Source organism: Thermobia domestica, chromosome 11, assembly GCF_964235325.1.
Source record: "Thermobia domestica chromosome 11, izTheDome1.hap1.1, whole genome shotgun sequence".
In the NCBI taxonomy this organism is placed as follows: domain Eukaryota; kingdom Metazoa; phylum Arthropoda; class Insecta; order Zygentoma; family Lepismatidae; genus Thermobia; species Thermobia domestica.
Window position 1 is genome coordinate 255187702 of NC_137464.1, and position 20322 is coordinate 255208023.

General features: G+C 36.0%; 1 protein-coding gene across 1 annotated transcript in view; it reads left to right on the forward strand.

The window, feature by feature from the left end:
* Cht7 (chitinase 7) overlaps positions 1-20322 on the forward strand; it is a 301019-nt gene that overhangs the window by 231786 nt on the left and 48911 nt on the right. The window contains exons 3-6 of the mRNA XM_081732086.1: positions 3272-3688; positions 11382-11561; positions 14900-15023; positions 19289-19598. Of these exons, the coding sequence (XP_081588212.1) occupies positions 3272-3688; positions 11382-11561; positions 14900-15023; positions 19289-19598 (1031 nt within the window). The remainder of the gene's footprint in view (positions 1-3271; positions 3689-11381; positions 11562-14899; positions 15024-19288; positions 19599-20322) is intronic.

Consider the following 20322-nt stretch of genomic DNA (forward strand, 5'->3'; position numbering starts at 1 on the left):
GGATCTGCCCAATTTCAGCATTCCGGGTTAGAGTAATACAAATATTCATGATACAGCTGAAAATGGAAACAGTGTACTTCGCTTGTATAAACTGCAATTAACATTAATAGACAATTCTTCTAAGTTTTAGCTGCGTAGAAACACTACTTCGTGTTTATAAGCCGCAATTGACTAGAAACTATTTTTAAGTCTTAACCGCGTGGAAACTGATGAAAATTAAAACATGATACTTCACGTACGTATATAAGCACTAATTAACCTACGTAGAAAGTATTTTTAAGTCTTGATCTGCGTGAAAACAACTGAGAATGGAAACACTGTACTTCGCGTGTATAAGCCGCAATTGACATAGACATTTTTTTTTAAAAGGTTTTAGCGGTATAAGAAAACACTGTTTCGCGTCTTATGTCACAATTAAACCTGCAAAGTATTTTTAAGTCTTAAGTTATGTGAAAAGTGTTGTATATGGAAACATTGTATATCACGTGTATGTGCCACAATTAACCTAGAAAGTATTTTTAAGTGTTAAAGTGAGTGAAAACAGCTGAAAGTAGATACACGACTTCAATACTTCCACACAGCTTCATTTTAAAACAAATAAGTTCTCTTTAAAAGGACCAATAACGACTTTTGCCTTTGTATCGTTGATGACAAAAGCAGTCGTATCTTCTTAATGCACTATGTATGTCCGCGACATTTGCCTATTATCAGTGTAGAAATCCTCGTTTCGCAGAATCGAAGAAAAAAAATCACGATTTTCCTAAATAGTACATTGTCAGGGTATTTTTTTTTGTCAAAAAACATTCAGAAATAAATTCAAATAACTTACATGTCACACATTATACCTGAGAATGTCAAATACTTTAGAACGTTTGAAAAGTTATATATGCAAGCATCTTTTAGTTTGCTCGAATCCGTTTACAATCAATGCGGAACGATACTGTGAGATCCTGAGGAAACTTCGGTGAGCAATCCAAAACAAAAGAAGAGGAATGCTCAGTTGTTCCATGACAATGCTCAGCCCCAAACTGCTGGTATCACACGAACATCAATCGGATAGTTCGGTTGGGAGCAGTTTGACCACCCGCCGTATAGCCCCAACTTGGCACTGTCTGACAACTACTTGTTCCTCTACCTGAAGAGCGAGCTCAGCCCTAAGAGCTTTGAAAGTGACGACAACTCAAAAAAAAAAAAAGAAAAAGAAAAAGAAAAAAAGAAAAGAAAAGAAAAGAAAAGAAAAAAAGAAAGAAAAGAAAACAAAAAAACGCTGTGGAGTTATGGTTGTTTTCACTGGCGGGGTATTTCTTTGAGGAAGGTTTGGACAATTTGGTCACCCCCGCTATGACAAATATTTGCACATTGATGGAAACTATGTCGTCAAATAGTGTAAGGTCTGTTCTTTCATGTAAAAATAAATTTGGCTTGAACACAACTGTTTTAGTATTTTTTTTCCAAAACGGTACTTACTTTTCGAATATGCCTCGTATTTTGTTCTACTAATACGAAAATAAAATTAAGGTTAACTTAATAATATTTAAAAAATTTATATCACATTAAACAGGAATTGCCAATTACTTCAGAACTGCATCACCTCCGGTGCTTGGGATCTCTGGTTCGATCCCAGCTCGCGCCGTGTGGACTTTGTGGTGGACAAACACCATGCTCGTGGGTTTTCTCGGGGTTCTCCCGTTTCCTCCCACTTTCTTCATTCCACCATTTCTCTCATTTGTCATTATCACCGTCTCCTTTAGCCTAACCGGCATAACCGTGGGACGTTAAACTTAAAGATTTCATTTCTTTTTTTTTTTTTTCAGAACTGCGGAATCTCTTTCCATTTTTAAGGCAAAGTATGGATCCTACACCTTTAAGTTTTGGTATCGGTGTAGAAATAGTATTAAGGGGTAGGCGGCAATATTAACAATCATTAAATTTCAGATCTTTAATTTATGTTATATGCATACAATATATAGTACATATATACAGGAAGTTCACACCATTATTTATGCCAACATCTTTTATAAATCATAAGATGTAAGTAATGCCACGAAGCCCCTAAATTTGTTTCCCGGACACCTAGGGGTTCACCGACGACTAATTGAGTATTATTATTATCATCATCATCATCATAGGTATTCCGCCATTATTGGCAGGTCACTTGCCGCAGCTGAGAAGCTTCTAGGTTCCAAGATCTTTGGCTAACTTCTTCAAGTACGATTTTTTGTTTTGATATCGTCAATTAATTGTGGTTTCCTTCGCCCCCTCCCTCTCTTTCCTGCCACCATACCATCTAGCACGTCCCTCATAATACAGTTCCTTCTTAGCCAATGTCCCAACCAGGTTCTCTTCCTCTTCTTAATATCTAAAATTGTTATTTTCTCCCCCACCATTCCTAACACTCTTTCATTTGTTTTCCGCTCGACCCAGCTAATTCTCTCCATTCTTCTCCACACCCACATTTCGAAAGCTTCCAATTGTTTTTCATCGTTTCTGCATGATGTCCATGTTTCTGACCCATACAGTACAATACTCCACACGAAGCATTTTATGAGTCTTTTTCGCAGCGCTTTATTCACGGTCCCACAAAATAGACTTTTCCTCCTCTTAAAGGTTTCTTTCGCCATTCCTATCCTTGCTTTTATTTCACATTCCCGCTTCATATCATTGCTAAAATGATATCATTATCAAACACTAGTCACCTGTTCTTTTTTGTTCCCTTTTACTACTATATTTGACACCGACCGCTTCATTCCAATCACCATGGCTTTTGTCTTTGTAACATTTATTTTCATCTCATATTCTTCACGCTGGTCTAATAGGTAGAGAACTTCTTTGGTGTATGAGATAATTGTCGGTAGAAGTGCATTGAAACTTCAGCGCATTACGATGGTTCGAAATGCACCTCAAACTTGTAGATCGACGTTTCCCTGGTGCTGAAAGGGGCGCTAAAAACTCTTATTCAACTAAAATATATACAATATAATACAGAATATATGTTACAAGTTTATACATACTATAGTTTATACTAAAATAATATACGATGAAATATGCTCTATATGTAGAGGTTAGAACATTCTATATTCTACTTGAAACTGTAAGCTTGTCAATTCGATTGCCTGTTAGTACGAATAAACATTAAATTCCGAAAAAAATAATATTGTCCGAATCAATACTATACAATACTATAAATAAAATGTTAAAAATCTATTTATTTTGTATTTTGTAATTCATTAAGGTACTTGCAGATAATTATATTTTTATCTTCTCTTCACAGGTGGCAGCAGGCGCGCAAGACTGAGGCGGCCATCTTCGTCCTCGAGAAATCGAGATCAGGAGACGTCTGCCAGCGTAAACAGGTTCCGAGTGAGGAACAGGCTAACACCAACGCCATCTACATCATCGTCATCAAGAACCAAAGTGTCAACTAGTTCTTCAGGAAGCGGAGATAAAAAGTTGGTTTGTTACTACACCAACTGGTCGCAATATAGGCCCAAAGTAGGCAAATTTTTACCTGAAGACATCGACCCTGGTCTTTGCACTCATATCATTTACGCTTTCGGATGGCTCAAGAAGGGCAAACTCTCTTCGTTCGAGTCCAACGACGAAACCAAAGATGGAAAGATTGGTCTCTACGAAAGAATCATGAACCACAAGAAGGCCAATCCCAAGCTAAAAATTCTTTTAGCTATCGGTGAGTAAATACATTTTATTTTATTTGTAGTAGCATAATTAAAGCTCTTGGTGCCCGAAATGTGTTTATGTCTGTCATTTTCAATTGCCAGTGTACGAGGATATTTTCAAAATTTCCTATCTGACACTGGAATCTCGTGTCACTGATAATAAATAAATCGTTCATGACATTTAGCGCTATCTATGGAAGAAATATTGTATCAGTTTCAACTGTCTAGTTACGTCAGTTCGTTGGAGACAGTCATTAGAATAAGATCCTGTGCGTTGAGCTCACCTACTGCATGACAATGCTCCAGTCTACACGGATCGTGTTGCCAAGATTACAGTGAAAGATTATGGCTTTGAGGAGATTCAGTTCCCATAAATAACAATAAGTCCTAACTATAAGATTGAATTCCATGAATAACAATGAGTCCTAACTGTATGAATTCCGTAAATAACAATGAGTCCTAACTATAAGATTGGGTTCCGTAAATAACAATAAGTCCTAACTAAGATTGAATTCCATAAATAACAATGAATCCTAACTGTATGAATTCAGTAAATAACAATGAATCCTAACTATAAGATTGAGTTCCGTAAATAACAAGAAGTCCTAACTGTAAGATTGAATTCTATAAATAACAATGAGTCCTAACTGTATGAATTCCGTAAATAACAATGAGTCCTAACTGTAAGATTGAGTTCCGTAAATAACAAGAAGTCCTAACTATAAGATTGAATTCCATGAATAACAATGAGTCCTAACTGTATGAATTCCGTAAATAACAATGAGTCCTAACTATAAGATTGGGTTCCGTAAATAACAATAAGTCCTAACTAAGATTGAATTCCATAAATAACAATGAATCCTAACTGTATGAATTCAGTAAATAACAATGAATCCTAACTATAAGATTGAGTTCCGTAAATAACAATGAGTCCTAACTATAAGATTGAGTTCCGTAAATAACAAGAAGTCCTAACTGTAAGATTGAATTCTATAAATAACAATGAGTCCTAACTGTATGAATTCCGTAAATAACAATGAGTCCTAACTATAAGATTGGGTTCCGTAAATAACAATAAGTCCTAACTAAGATTGAATTCCATAAATAACAATGAATCCTAACTGTATGAATTCAGTAAATAACAATGAATCCTAACTATAAGATTGAGTTCCGTAAATAACAATGAGTCCTAACTATAAGATTGAGTTCCGTAAATAACAAGAAGTCCTAACTGTAAGATTGAATTCTATAAATAACAATGAGTCCTAACTGTATGAATTCCGTAAATAACAATGAGTCCTAACTGTAAGATTGAGTTCCGTAAATAACAATGAGTCCTAATCATAAGATTGAGTTCCGTAAATAATAATGATTCCTAACTGTAAGATTGAATTTCATAAATAACAATGAGTCCTAACTATGAATTCCGTAAATAACAATGAGTCCAGACTGGAAAATTGAATTCCATAAATAACAATGAGTCCAGACTAAAAGATCGAATTCCATAAATAACAATGAGTCCAGACTGGAAGATTGAATTCCATAAATAACAATGAGTCCAGACTGGAAGATTGAATTCCATAAATAACAATGAGTCCAGACTGGAAGATTGAATTCCATAAATAACAATGAGTCCAGACTGGAAGATTGAATTCCATAAATAACAATGAGTCCAGACTGGAAGATTGAATTCCATACATAATAATGAATTCTAACTGTAAGATTGAATTCCATAAATAACAATATTTATCATACACTAATAATGAAAAATATATTTTCAACTTAAAAGTTGTGAGAAAAGGACTCTGTTACAAGTACACCGTCTCTGGAAGCATGGTGATCTCAGAAGTTCGGGTTAGAGGGACTCAGAAAGAAATTTCTTTTTTACTGGCTCTTGAATACGATTATGTTATGTGTCTCAGTTCAAACCTGAGCTCACTTTCTGGACATTTTTTTTATATGAAAGAATTTTCATTATTACGTCTATTTTTTTTAAAAAATCTAAATTAGCTGGAATTTCTATATTCCGTGCTTTCTAATGAGCCCAGTGATTAATTTATCAAATAATACTGGATACAGACTTTGTCATGGAGACAAATTAACTGTGAATATGATTAAATTAAAATACCAATTGTCAAAACTTCAACTTCTGGTAATTAACATCATACTTAATGTAACTTTTGCTTGAATTTCGAAATTCATCTTTACATATGATCTTTCCAGCACTAGAAAAAAAAAAAGCTTTTCTTTCTCGTTGTATCGACAACTTCTTTATAATTATACACAGTATATAATTAATATATTTGGAATGAATTAAGCATAGCATGACACAATGAAGTGTATTTGGAGTGAATTGAGCACAGGCTGACATGATGAACTACATAGGGAGTGAATTGAGCATAGCATAACATAATGAAGTATATATCAAGTGAATTAACCAGAATATAACATGATAGTACCCTAAGATGAGCGATGCTTTGAGTTTTTACTCTAAATCTGACTTTGATATGACGCTACAGTACGTGTGTCACGTCGTACGTCGTATATCGTAAGTTGGATCTCTTGAGTACAGTCAAACGCAGTAACTTTAAGATCTAAGGTTCAAGTCCCGATATAATTCCTCATAATACATTATTTCTTCTTCATAGTTTACATTGCTTGATTCCCTTAGTACAGATAATGGCTGTACCTTAGTGTTGAGAATGCACCCTCTTATATTTTATTGTACATTTAATGTCTATAAAAATAACCAATTCGTATAAAAGTATATTCATATACAAACTGTTATTCCATTAATAGCATCTAAATTCTTCAGATATCACAATTACTATGGATAACTTCTAGAAGAATAAGAAAGAGTAACGAAATGAGTCGATCTTATCACATAAATTTTGTAAATATAAAGTTTTGCCTTCTTTACTTTCTTTCTATGTTAGCTGTAAGTATTTACAAAATGCTTATTGACAAAATTTGGAAGACAAAATACATATAATGGTAACAGTTCTATCTGCTCTGAATGAAAATGTGAATGTAGTTTAACTCTTTTCTTCATTTAATCATTCTTGAACGTGATGATCGTAATGCTAATAAGTCCGACATTTTGTAATGTAAAACGACGTACAGTACTTTTAAACGTTAGGATTACCAACACTCTTACACTGTTAAAAGCCTGGAAAAATGAAATGAAATCTTTGAGTTTTACGTCCCGGGAAAACTAAAAATAATACAAAATTTACCACTTTTCTTTTGCATGTTTTTCATAAGTGAAAGGAGATAATGATATGGAACTTAGCACAATCATAGATAATGTAATGTTAGTCTACAACAGAATATGTGAGCCTGAAGAATTTTCAGGTTGCAATCCATAGAAATTACAGTATTGTCAGAATAATAATTCCCCAAAAATCTAAGTTAAGGCAGTGACTAGAGAAACGAACTCAACTGCATTTGATTACGTATCATATTGTCTTGGAATACTGTGAACTACTTTTTTAAATAATAGTTATATTTAGTTTGTAATAAACAAAATAGTTTTAACGTTCAGTTATTAAAATTAAATGATAATGTTATTTAAAAAGTAGTTCACAAGAAACCAAAACAACATGATACGTAACCAAATGCAGTTGAGATCGTCCCTCTAGTCCTGCCTTAACTTAGATTTTTTTGGGAATTATTATTCTGGCAACACTGTAATTTCTATGAATGGCAACACTGAAAATTCTTCAGGTTCATCAAGTTCTGCTTCTGGTTCTGTTGTAGAATAATATTATATATGATTGTGGTAAGTTGCATTTCATTATCTCCTTTCATTTATGAAATACAAGCAAAAGAAAAATGATAAATTTTCTATTATTTTTAGTATGTCAGGCTTTTAAGACATGCATGACAGTCAATAATATGATTAGAAACTATAACGAAGACGAGTAATAGGGTGTAGAAGGAGGAGGACTGAGGGGTAGGGGTATCTTGAGACGTGAATTCTAACATCTTTATAACACTACTTTGCTAAAGCATTTTTTTGGTAAGTATTTGAAAATTACACAAAGTAACTTTGTCACTGTTTCTTATTATTTGAACAAAATATTTTGCAAAATGTATTTTTAAAATTATTCGAACCTCCCTCCCTCAAAAATAAATTATTACTCGTACATGTTTTCAGGACAAGTCAGTTACGCATAATTTTAGGTTATTAATGAAATATTTATTTAGGAAATATGAACAAAATAGTCAAATTCGTTTTTGAGAGACTTTGCGAAAAGAACTCACTACGAGAATAAACAATATCTTTCATAGATTTTTCCCAGAAAAATAACTAATACCGCAGTATAGGGTTAATGAAATCATGGTATATGGACTACTGGGTAACCCAGTAAAGCTTCCCACATTTTCAAGGCTAATAAAATTAAATTATTGCACAGAGTGCAAAATTAAATTTGTGCAAAAAATTTAAAATAGTATTGAAAACATTTTATAATTACTGCAAGTCTTCTTGTAAAATTCCTCTTACACTCTCCCTCGGATGCCCAACAACTGCAGCGTGCTTCATTGCAGAACGTTTTGGAGACTGCAAAACAGACTGTGTCAATACTCTCAGGAGCAGGGGCGCCCGAAGAAAAATTTTCTAGAAGGGGGCTCGTCTGCATGATTGCTATATTACCTCTGGTATTTAATGTACGTGGTTTGCTATATTAGGTATATATTTCCGTGAGCCAGAGGGGATCCCGGGCCCGACCCTGCCCCCACCTTCGGGCGCGCCCATGCTCAGGAGTACGTATACTTTTAGGTCGACCAGATTATTTTTTCAACGCTGAACCCGTTGTTCGAAAATTGTCGTTCCAGTCTAACGGTCAAGAACATTTTTCATTAGATGGAAGCGAAAAGATCTTTCCTCCCTAATCATAAAACTGTTGCTTTTGAAAAACATTTCGACTGCCTATGCCGTTTTGAGCTCCTGACGAAACCATATTGAGCACTGAAAACGGCAGGAGAGTGGTGGGCAGAAGCGACGATCCCCACTCCGCTCACCCCTCCTTTGACAGCACCGGTGCAACGATATTGCGCAAATTTTTCTAAGGATTAGATCGTTGATTATTCTTGTAATCTATATCTTCATAACGGAGAGCAGAATGGGTAAATTTTTACTGAAATTGCGCAAAATTTACACCTCGACGTTGCCAACAACAGGATTCAGGAACTTGTGTGAAATTTTGCACCGAAATAAAATGTATAAACGCTATTCCTTTGTGAGATATACTTGTATTGCATACGTTTACAGCTTGAATTCATGGAACTTAAATCCTACATCTTTTAAAAATGCCATACATGCCTTCTCATGGTTTATCTGTGAATTCCTAAATTCTGCACACTTCCTCATGACGAACTCATTTCCGTTTGGATCGCTTAGCAAAACAGAAATCACCGTATGAACATCAGGAGTAAGGAAGTAAAGTTGACTATTGTAGTGTTTATGAAAAGCTTCTGGTCCATTTGTTGTCTCTTATTCCTCATTGGCGTGTTATATTATTATTTTATTATATCCGCAAGTAGCACACTGATCACTCATTCTTGTGACAATTTATACGATAATAATATATAACAGATCTTTCTCACACCACCTAAGAACAGTAACTAATATGCAAATGCAAATATAAGGATCATTTATAGAAAGATAAAAGGACAGTTACTAAGATACGTGGTAGACACACCTAAAATACGTAAACAAATGCTTGTTTGTAATTCGTCAAAACTGGAAAAGGTAAACAAATCCCTATCTCTGGTCGAACCCCTGTCCACGATATTTAAAGGAAATTTCTAGAAATATATTTTTTTGTTTGTTTGTTTTACATAAGTTCGTTTTCTTTACAGTTTTCCAATAATTATTTGCTTTTAATCAGGGTTAAAAATGGGTAGGAACACGGGGAGACACTGTTCCCCCACTTCCAGAAAAATATCTATGGCGTCCCTGCATTTCCTAAAAAATTACAATATGCAAAGATAGGCACGGGAGACGGTGTGACGTCATGAGTCTCCCTACCTTTTCATATCCACCAACAACTATTTTCTTACAGGTTTAATCTTACAGGCAATCGTACAGTTAGACAATACAAAAAGTTATTAACTGGGACATTATCTACGTCCCCCTCTCTGTAACGATGCCCGTGCACACATATTGTAAAGGAATCAATGTGTCTTTGCTTCGATTCACAAAGACTGTTATTAATAATGCATTGAGTTATGCAGACAATGATGTTGGTGACAGGTTTCTATTAATTTTATTTGTGTTTTGTGGAGTTTCTGTGTAGAGTGCTTGCGTCCTGAACTGTCATCAGCCAACTGGTTTCTGTTTTGCTACATCAGCAATTTTTGAATGTTATGTATTTATTGTAATAAAGTTACGAGAGACACCTTGCTGACTCCTCCCAACACCTAAAACCACACCTCCTATGACGTCTGGGACTCGCTTTCGATATCAACGAGAATAGTCGCCGAGCCTGGGTGCCCTCCTTAAATAGCCCCGGTTACTTCCGTCTCGGGGAGTAGCGATATAGATTTGAAGCCGAGAGTAACGGTTCGGAGTGGAAGCTAATTTCGGACTTCTCCTACGAACTGGCGGATGCCCGCGATATCCCGCCAGTAGTCCAGGACCAGATCCATAGCAAGATACCAGGAGACCAGAGAGGGACCAACGCACGCCCGGACGTCATGAAGGTACACCTACCCTAACCGATAATCCTAACCCTAATCCTGTCTCTCTTCTTTCATAGAATTTCTTCGTTATTAACTCTAATATCCCAAAGATCTTTTACTTCAAAGGACAGTCGTCCGAATCCAGTGCCTGTGAACTGAGCTAAATTCCCCACTTTTGTTCTTCCGACGGCTTGTGTGTAGGCGGAGTTTCCTTTCGTTTTTCCTCCCCCACACACCCTTTATAATATAATAGCTATAACTGAAAATGCTATTGCCATGCATTACTTTGTATTTTTTTCTCCTTAAAACGACTTGCATTTTTGTGACTGTTTTTATTAGTCGAAATGCTTATAGTAATGATGGCAACGTTGAACAACTTTTTTTGCACATTTTCCAATTTTATTACCTGCTCATTAAGGGTGTATCTGTGTCAACAGATAAGGGAGTGAAAGTTTGCGCAATTTCAGTGCACCCGACAGTACTACAGCCGATCAAAAAATGGGCGGTTTTATTGGCTACCCTGTATAAGTAAAATCGTTAGAGCCGTTTTCAAGAAAACTTTTCTTTTTATTTTAACTCTTCAGTAACCTCTCCTTATTTTGGGGAGTACATAGAAAATTCATAACAAGTAGAGAATCTTATTTAAAAATAACAACAAACAAACAAACAACAACAACAACAAAAATTTGAGTTCAAAGTTTGGTGCGGATGCATTTAACGGTATGACTCTCGGCAAGTGTACATACTTTGGGACGAAAAAACAGACAGACAAATATTTAGAAATAGCTTTTTTGATATATAGGGAACATGAAACGTGTAAGTCCATTGAAGTCGCTTGAAAGTAAAAATGGTTAGAGGTGAGTGAACACATTTAAGTGGATAGTGCAATTGATACAATGCATTAATTTCCAAAACGAAAGCAAGTCGACATGTTTGAAATATTGAAATAGTAGTTGAAACAGTTCCGACAGTTTCTTTAGATAATGTTTTTATGTTCTTTTGTTTCTTAAAAACTAGGTGGATGGTCTTTCGGAACCCAGAAATTCAAAGAGATGTCTGCCACTCGATATTCTCGCCAGACGTTCATCTACAGCGCCATTCCGTTCCTTCGAGAGAGAAACTTTGATGGATTGGACGTCGATTGGGAATATCCAAAGGGATCAGATGACAAAAAGAATTACGTACTCCTCTTGAAAGGTAAGAATACAATAAATTTTAAAAGTCTTTAATAAAAGTAATAAATTAAGTCTGGGTCAATTTCCAATGGAAGTGAAAAAGTAACAAATTAAGTCTGGGGCAATTTGCTACAGAAGTGGGAAAGTATAAAAATAAATCTGGGATAATTTGCTACAGAAGTGAAAAAGTAATAAATTAATTCTGAGACAATTTGCTACGGAAGTGAAAAAGCAATAAATTAATTCTGGGACAATTTGCTACGGAAGTGAAAAGTAATAAATTAAATGCTGGACCATCAGTTAAAGAAAAGTAAAACAAGAAATAAAATCTTCCGTACCTTGCTAAGTAAAATAAAGAGTATAATTGAGATTTGATTGGTAAGTGTAGGGTAGCAAGTTCTTTTTGTTATAAATAGCAATATGTTGTTCTTTATTGAAACTTAGCATGCATGTTCAGTATCAAAGTTACATGAGACATGAATCTACAGTTAAAAGTGAAATCTAGTTTCCAATTCTCTCCATCCAGGAATCAAACCCGGGACCTCGTGCACAAGATGCATGCGCTATCCACTAGACCAGTGCGGGAGGACTAATAACTAATATGATCAAAAATTGATAGAGAATGTAGCTTGATGTGTTTAATACTGTTTGCAGTGATAAAGTTGTATTAATTTCACAGCCAAACAAACACAAATAAAAATTTTGTGCACCGTACCCCAAGGTGTGGATTCGATGTATTTTGTTACACAGAATCCAAATTTCGGAACCCCAGGACGATTGATCTTGTCACGGAAAATTTGAACGACTTTGGATAGGGAGGACACACGTTTTTCGCCTATAAAACAAAACTGACACGGTCAATCGTCCTAAGGTTTCAAAATTTGGATTCTGTGTAACAAAATACATCGAATCCACACCCTGGGGTTTCGAAATTTGGATTCTGTGTAACAAAATACATCGAATCCAACCTCGGAGTTTCGAAATTTGGATTCTGTGTAACAAAATACATCGAATCCATACCCTGGGGTTTCGAAATTTGGATTCTGTGTAACAAAATATATCAAATCCAACCTTGGGGTTTCAAAATTTGGGTTCTGTGTAACAAAATACATCGAATCCATACCCTGGGGTTTCTAAATTTGGATTCTGTGTAACAAAATACATCGAATCCATACCATGGGGTTTCGAAATTTGGATTCTGTGTAACAAAATACATCGAATCCATACCCTGGGGTTTCGAAATTTGGATTCTGTGTAACAAAATACATCGAATCCATACCCTGGGGTTTCGAAATTTGGATTCTGTGTAACAAAATACATCGAATCCAACCTCGGAGTTTCGAAATTTGGATTCTGTGTAACAAAATACATCGAATCCATACCCTGGGGTTTCGAAATTTGGATTCTGTGTAACAAAATACATCGAATCCAACCTCGGAGTTTCGAAATTTGGATTCTGTGTAACAAAATACATTGAATCCATACTCTGGGGTTTCGAAATTTGGATTCTGTGTAACAAAATACATCGAATCTGTAGCATGAGATCCGCTGAACAGAACTTTCGTTTTTTAGCTTAGCTGTATTATGTACTGTATCTTCCCCATCCAAAAATTTTCGCTCGTATAAAGGAATTGACGTGGTCAATCGTCCTGGGGTTTTGCGATTTGGATTATGTGTAACAAAATACATCGAATTATGTATTCAGTTATGGATTTAACTTTGATGGGACCATAAGCTATTTAAAGGGGCCCTTTATATGTCAAGCTTTCTTTTTCAGAGAAAAAATGTCGCCGTTTTTTAGGTTTGAATATATGTTATATCCTAATTTATGGTCCTAATGGACATCTAAATTGAAACAAGGGACCATTACAAGCAGGGCTGGGAAAAGGAGTCTCCATTATAAGCGGGGCTTGATATCAGGGGCCTCAGTACAAGTGGGGCTGAGAAATAGACCCGTATTACTTGCTTCATAAAAGCCTAGTGCATAACAATACAAAACACCATTGTTGTATGTGCGTTTTATGTTGTTTGCTTTTCTTTGTTATTTGGAAATTACATTACAATTAGTTTTTTTTAAATTCTTTTGGGCCCCCAAGCGAGTGGGGCCGTAAGCTATAGTTTGTTTAGCTTATACGTAAATCCAGCGTATATATCTTCTTCTAAGGGTAACACGTGATACGCATACTCTTAACAGTGACGAACATTCTGCTTTTAAATTAATCTTTTGACAGTTTGCTAAAAAAAAAAAGAAAAAGAAGTTGAAAAAAGTATGTGAAGAATTCTTCAACTATAAAGTAACAACTGAGAAAAAAAAGAAGTGTATAAATCCTTTTCGTAAGCTTTCTCGAGAAAAATGCACTGCTGCGCTGTGAGAATATCTCCCGTAGTTTTTCTCTTACAAAAAATTAAGGAAAGCACGGCATGTGGTATTTCAGTTTCCACTCTCTTCTTTCCTTCAGTTCTTTTTGTATCAACAGGAGATTTCAATGCAAGGAGAGAAAGCTATCAAGAACTGCATCCATGCAATTTCTTTTCCCGTTCTCCCCCCTTTTTTAGTGTATTTTTTCATGCATTAAGCATTATTAGTATGTATGCTCGTAATTGCTAACAGTATTTGTGCCACTGTTAGGACAGTGTCTGTGTCACTGTTACAAGACACGATTTGATAGTTAACAGCGTATATTTTGGGCATATTTAGTACATAAATACAAAGGGGTCCAAAAAAATGTCACTGTTTATTAGTCCATATCAGGTGACAGCATTATCACCACAAACACCTTTTATATAACGCCTATGGCGCGGAACTGCATATCGAACTATGGCTGTGTTAGTGTATCTGGCGTAATTACAGCACAGAACTCTACGATTTTTCCACGTAGCTCGTCGATTGTCGGGGTTTTCGACGATACACGTCATTCTTGACGGTCCCCCAGAAGTAAAAGTCAAAGGTGTTGGTAGCATAATATGAATAGCTATAATATATAGTGCCCTTGATTTTCCAGTAAAAAATCGAAAGACGAAAATCGATAGCGTAATGTGGATAAGATATATAATGTCCTTGACATTCCGGGGAAAAATGGAATCGAGGACGAAAACCGGTTCTTCTCTCCAATAACCCGGTATATACATTAAAGTAATGTATTTTGCTGTTCGGGAAAAATGGAATCGAGGACGAAAACCGGTTCTTCTCTCCAATAACCCGGTATATACATTAAAGTAATGTATTTTGCTGTTCGGGAAAAATGGAATCGAGGACGAAAACCGGTTCTTCTCTTCAATAACCCTGTATATACATTAAAGTAATGTATTTTGCTGTTCATAAAACAGAAGTATATTATTATTATTATTATTAATTTCCAGAACTTCGTGAAGCTTTTGAAGCAGAAGCTCAGGAAGTGAAGAAGCCGCGTCTGTTGCTCACAGCAGCTGTTCCCGTTGGACCTGACAACGTTCGGTCTGGATACGATGTTCCTGCTGTTGCAAGGTACGTAGTTATATTACATACTTATATCATCTATGACACACACAAAAATTTCAAAAATCCTTTAAAATATATATATTGATTTACTGAGCAGTTGGAATGAGTACAAACTAAGATACTAAATTAATAATGGAGTGCAATTTTGACTTGTTGAATCTTGTTTCGATGTATTGCATTATTACAATTTACAAAATTGAAATTGGGACGGTGTCAGTTATTTTCCACAAAATTTTCACTTTAGCAGCATAATTGATTGTCTTGGACTTGAGCCCTACTAAATATTGAGTCCTACATAGTCATGTGTCCATTTTGCATGAACTACACTGGAGTTTGCGTTTCCTAACTTGAATGCAACTTCCGTTCGTTGGCCTCAATTCAATTCGCATTCTCTAGGTTTAATGCAATTTGCGCTTGTTGATCTCAATGCAATTATGCTCCTTAGACTTAAGAGACCTAATCACGGCGAAATTAAATTACCGCTGATTTTACAGTAATTACGTAATATCTTCAAATAGATAAAAAGGTAATCGAAATGTGGAACAAGAGCACCCTAGACAATATTATTTTGCATGAGTTGTCGTTATCACGAGTCACCTAGTAGCTTTCCGTTTGCAGCCATTTAGAAACGCGAAATTAAATGCCGATTTTCTAAATGGCTAGAAATCGAAAGCAGATAAGTGAGTCATGATAACGGTATCTCACGTAAAATAATATTCTCTAGGGAGGTCTTGTTCCACTTTTCGATTATCTTTTATCTTTTTGAAGATATCACATAATTATTGTAAAATTAGCGGGATTTTAATTTCGTCGTGATGGGGCCTCTTAACGGAATTCACGTTCGTTTAACTTAACGGAATTCATGCTGATTAAAGTGAATGAAACTTACACTTGTTAGCCTCAATGGTATTCTTGCACGCTAGCCTCATGAAATTTGCACTCGCTAGTCTCAGTGAAATTTGCTCTTGATAACTTCAATGTAATTCATACTCGGTAGCCTCAATAGAATTCGTTATTTCTAGACTCAACGGAATTCGCGCTCGCTATAGACTTAATGGAATTCACGCTTGCTGGCCTCAACGGAATTCGTCCTCGCTAGATTCAATATGATCTCTAGATTTAACGGAATTCGCGCTTGTTAGGCTCAATGGAATTCACGCTTGCTGGCCTCAACGGAATTCGCGCTCGCTAAAGTGAATAGAATTCGCTAATGTTAGCCTGAATAGAATTTTCGATTCCTAGCCTGAATGGAATTCGCGCTCGCCAACTGCACTGGATTATTCACCATCAATTGGATTGGCTTCTATCTTACGTTCTTGGGATTGAAGTCAGTCAGCTATTTCTATTTTTTTAAAAAGCCAGTTATTTCTATTAGAAGTAAACAACCTTAAGCTATTGCTTTTAAAAGAATACAACAGTCAGCCATTCCTATTAAAGGTTGACTGCCACGAGGGTAAAGTGGTTTCCTTAGCTTGGGGCCACGCCGCGAAATTTTAAAATTACCATTATTTCTGTGATTTTTGTTTACTTCTATAGTGTAAACACATACTATAAAAAAATCCACGGACTACGATCACTTTGCAACTTTCTGAGGCCAAACGAATATTTCAATCCATATTATCAAGTACGAGGTGAGGTATTGATAAAGACCTCAAGGCCTGAAGCAGTTGTTGTAGTGAAACCTGAAAACAGGTCTCGTGGCCTACACAAGATATGTATGTGAGACCAGATTTCGTGTCTCATGGCAGTCAACCTGTTAAAAGGAAACAACAGTCAGCTATTCCTGTTCTTCACCAGGGTTCTTGCAGCTATGAGGTTGCGAGGGTAGTACTGTTGTCTTTGGCAATATTATTCCTATCTATTAGGCAGGGAAAGTTGCAAGAACTTTAATCTAAAATTTACCATTAAAAAAAGGGGCTCTTGGACAGAATGAATTGTAGTTTGCCATGTAGAAGTTGGTTTTAGAGTATTTCTAAAAATTGGGGTCATATATATTTTTTAACAGGAACTTATTTGTACTTTTATGTATGCAGAGAACAGGGAGGTGGGGGGTGCAAAGGATTTAATTAGACCATTTATGAACAGTGTATAACTTTAAGATTGACGTTCATTTGAAGTGAAAGGATTCTTAGAACGTGTGAGGTCAGGTGCTAAGTGGAGCACCGTCTGTTTACAATAAGGGCGTTAAATAACAGCGGCTAAGAAGAAGAAGATGCAATAGATATATGGAGACTAATTCGTCACGGCTCTAGATGCAACAATACAGTTCGGAAGGAGTGTTCGTTTTATGCAATTTCCTCTGGTTCTCGCACAACAATGCTCTCTTAATGCTTTTTTAAATCTTTCTTTCATTCATCTTTTGTATTTATGCATATTCGACGTCTTTCCTTAGTTGCTTACATAAAAGACAAAGTTTTTGTTTTCTACAGAATTTGTCTTTGTGATATATGTTCTGTCACAACCGTACATCACTTTCACACTACAGAACACATGCGTGTCATACATACTATAGTTTAAAGTTTAAAACCACTCCCTGTTTCTCGATTACGTCGTAGTAACCTCGAAAAAATCATTTCCGTTTTCTTTCAAAGGAATAGTATTGCCAGAAGACAAGTGGAGGAACTAGCCCGTGGCCAGAGGGGCCTACTCCCCAGTTTTTTTTTTTTTGAGTGACAAAAATAATTGAAGTGCAGTAAAACCTGCCATCAACGGACCCTTTATTAAATGAAAACTTGTCTTAAACGGAAATATTTCACTGTCTCTTGAATATAGGATCGAAAAACGCGTTAAATTCCCCTCATTAAGAGTGAACTGAGTGACGTAGACAACGAAAATCAAAATATAACTTTTAACGAAAAAAAAAATCAAATTCCGGACTGCAGCAGTTAGAAAGATTTTAGACATCCTTTGAGAGATAAGATACATATATACAATAGACTACGTTGTCAGTGAAAAAGATAATGATGTTCAAACCGAAACAAACGCCGTATTTTTTCTGTTCATTGCAAGTTTTGCGTGTATTAACTCGCAGTAGAACTAAATACTGTAAATTATCTAAGGCACATACAGCACATTATTTTGTCTTGGTATGTCCATTATATACATGTATTTTTAATGCCTAACCGGAATCCTATGTTTAACGGAAATTTTTGCGAGCCTCGTTCGATTCTGCTAAAGACAGGTTTTACTGTATTATTTATATATTTTTGTTGTCTTTTATGTTTTATTGGAAATTCTTTGAAAGATTAAGCCACTTGAATGGGGTTTTCCTGGGTTTTCCTCATTCACACCAGGCAAATGCTGGGGTAGTACCTAACTTATAGGTCCCGCTCCCTTCCTTCCCTTTCCTCGGATAGTGTGTTCCCCGGGGGACGTCATCCCTCAACCGTGACGGGCTAAATGACCTTAGATGCCGAAAGCCAAGAAATCTAAATCCTAAATCTTTGAAAGATTAGATATTCCTAGTTTCTGTTAACGAAGTCCATAAACGGATTTCAAATAAAAATGATTTGCGTAAACTCGTGATATACCTATCACAATCTGAGTTCTGGCTTCCAATCCCCCAGTTTGTACCTTCTAGATTCGCCACTGCCGAGGACGAAGCTGAAATAAGGTGTTTTTGTCTCGTCTCAATTCTCGAACAGTTTGGCTCGTCTAAAAAAAAAATCGGTTTGCTTTGTAAATTTGTATAAATAATTTATGCCCAGATTTTTTCTTTAATTTCATCTAGAAGCTATCAGAATCCTCCTGCATAACAAGAGGTCCAGGAAGGGTGTGGTATAACAACATTTAAACCATATTTATTATTGCAGTATATTGTACAGTGACTTGTGTATCTTTAAACGTTAATAAATGTTCCTCATTATGTTCGTAAATCATTTCATCAATTTATAGTTTCTACATACAAAAATGCATTAAATGAAGAATTAATGTACTGATATATGTTATATGGCACTGTCTTGTTGCGTATTTTGATCTTTACGCAGATGATCATGTTAATCGAGTCACAGCAAGTTCCATGGGTACAATATCGATTACTTGAGTACCAGTATATCAGGTACTGGTTCTCTCAGAGACAAAAGCCCTACCAATTCCACTATATACAAATAAATCTGAAACCTACTACTTACTAACATTTTCACTGTCACCAAACACATGCGTAAACTTATATTGTCACTAAAGAAGTCGAAAGTTAGATGTTATTAACTAAATAATATGTTCTAGAAATTTTTTTGTACCATTACTTATTTCTTTTCCATTTTATTTTTCAGTTACTTGGACTTTATCAATTTGATGGCGTACGATTTCCACGGGAAATGGGAACGAGAGACAGGCCACAATGCCCCACTGTACGCACCATCCTCGGATTCTGAGTGGAGGAAGCAACTGTGCGTCGACCACGCTGCCAAGATGTGGGTTCGTCTGGGAGCTCCTAAGGAGAAGCTGGTAATCGGAATGCCCACGTACGGAAGGACTTTCACTCTGGCTAACCCCAACAACTTCAAAGTCAACTCACCGGCCACTGGAGGAGGAAAGGCAGGAGATTACACCAAGGAGGGTGGATTCCTCGCTTATTATGAGGTATGGACAATGTTAGCAACAATCAAGAAAATTTCCCAAAAGACTAGATTTTAGCACTTACTACAATCCCAGTAGATAAAGATTAAAAACATTATAATCTGCTAAGAAAAACTTTATTTACTGTCCCAGTCGCTAGGTACAATTAGATTTACTACTAAACCTTCTTAACTGTGCTTTTATAACAAATAACTAATCCCAGACCCCCATGTTTGCTCGGCCTACGGCCTCGCTTCTCTCATTTATCAGACTGCGTCAAGAATGAATTTCGTGCATTGGTTTTTAATATTTCCTAAATTTGGCCAGCTGGGGCCTGTGACCCCAAACCTCGCACCCAGCAGCGTACGCAGGAATTTATTTCGGGAGAGGTCCAAACTCAACATGAGGGTATTATATATTAAAATCCGTAAAATTGCCCCTAAAATTAGGCTAAATTTACACAAAAGTCGAAATTTCGGAGGGAGGAGTCCGGATCTCCATGACCCATCCCCTGCGTACGTCCCTGTTCGCACCTCTAAAACCCACAATTTTACCGAACTTCAAGTTCTTGTCTTATTTCAAGTGTCTAAAAGGTAAGATTTTGTAACCCAAGAAAACGCCCATTTAAATAACATGGGAATTTCTTCATCCCCCCTTTAGACCCCTTAAAAACTAAAAACATTCACTTTTGGCAATTTTCCATTGGATTAGTTCTGAAAGGCTACAATCATGCCAAATTTCATTATTC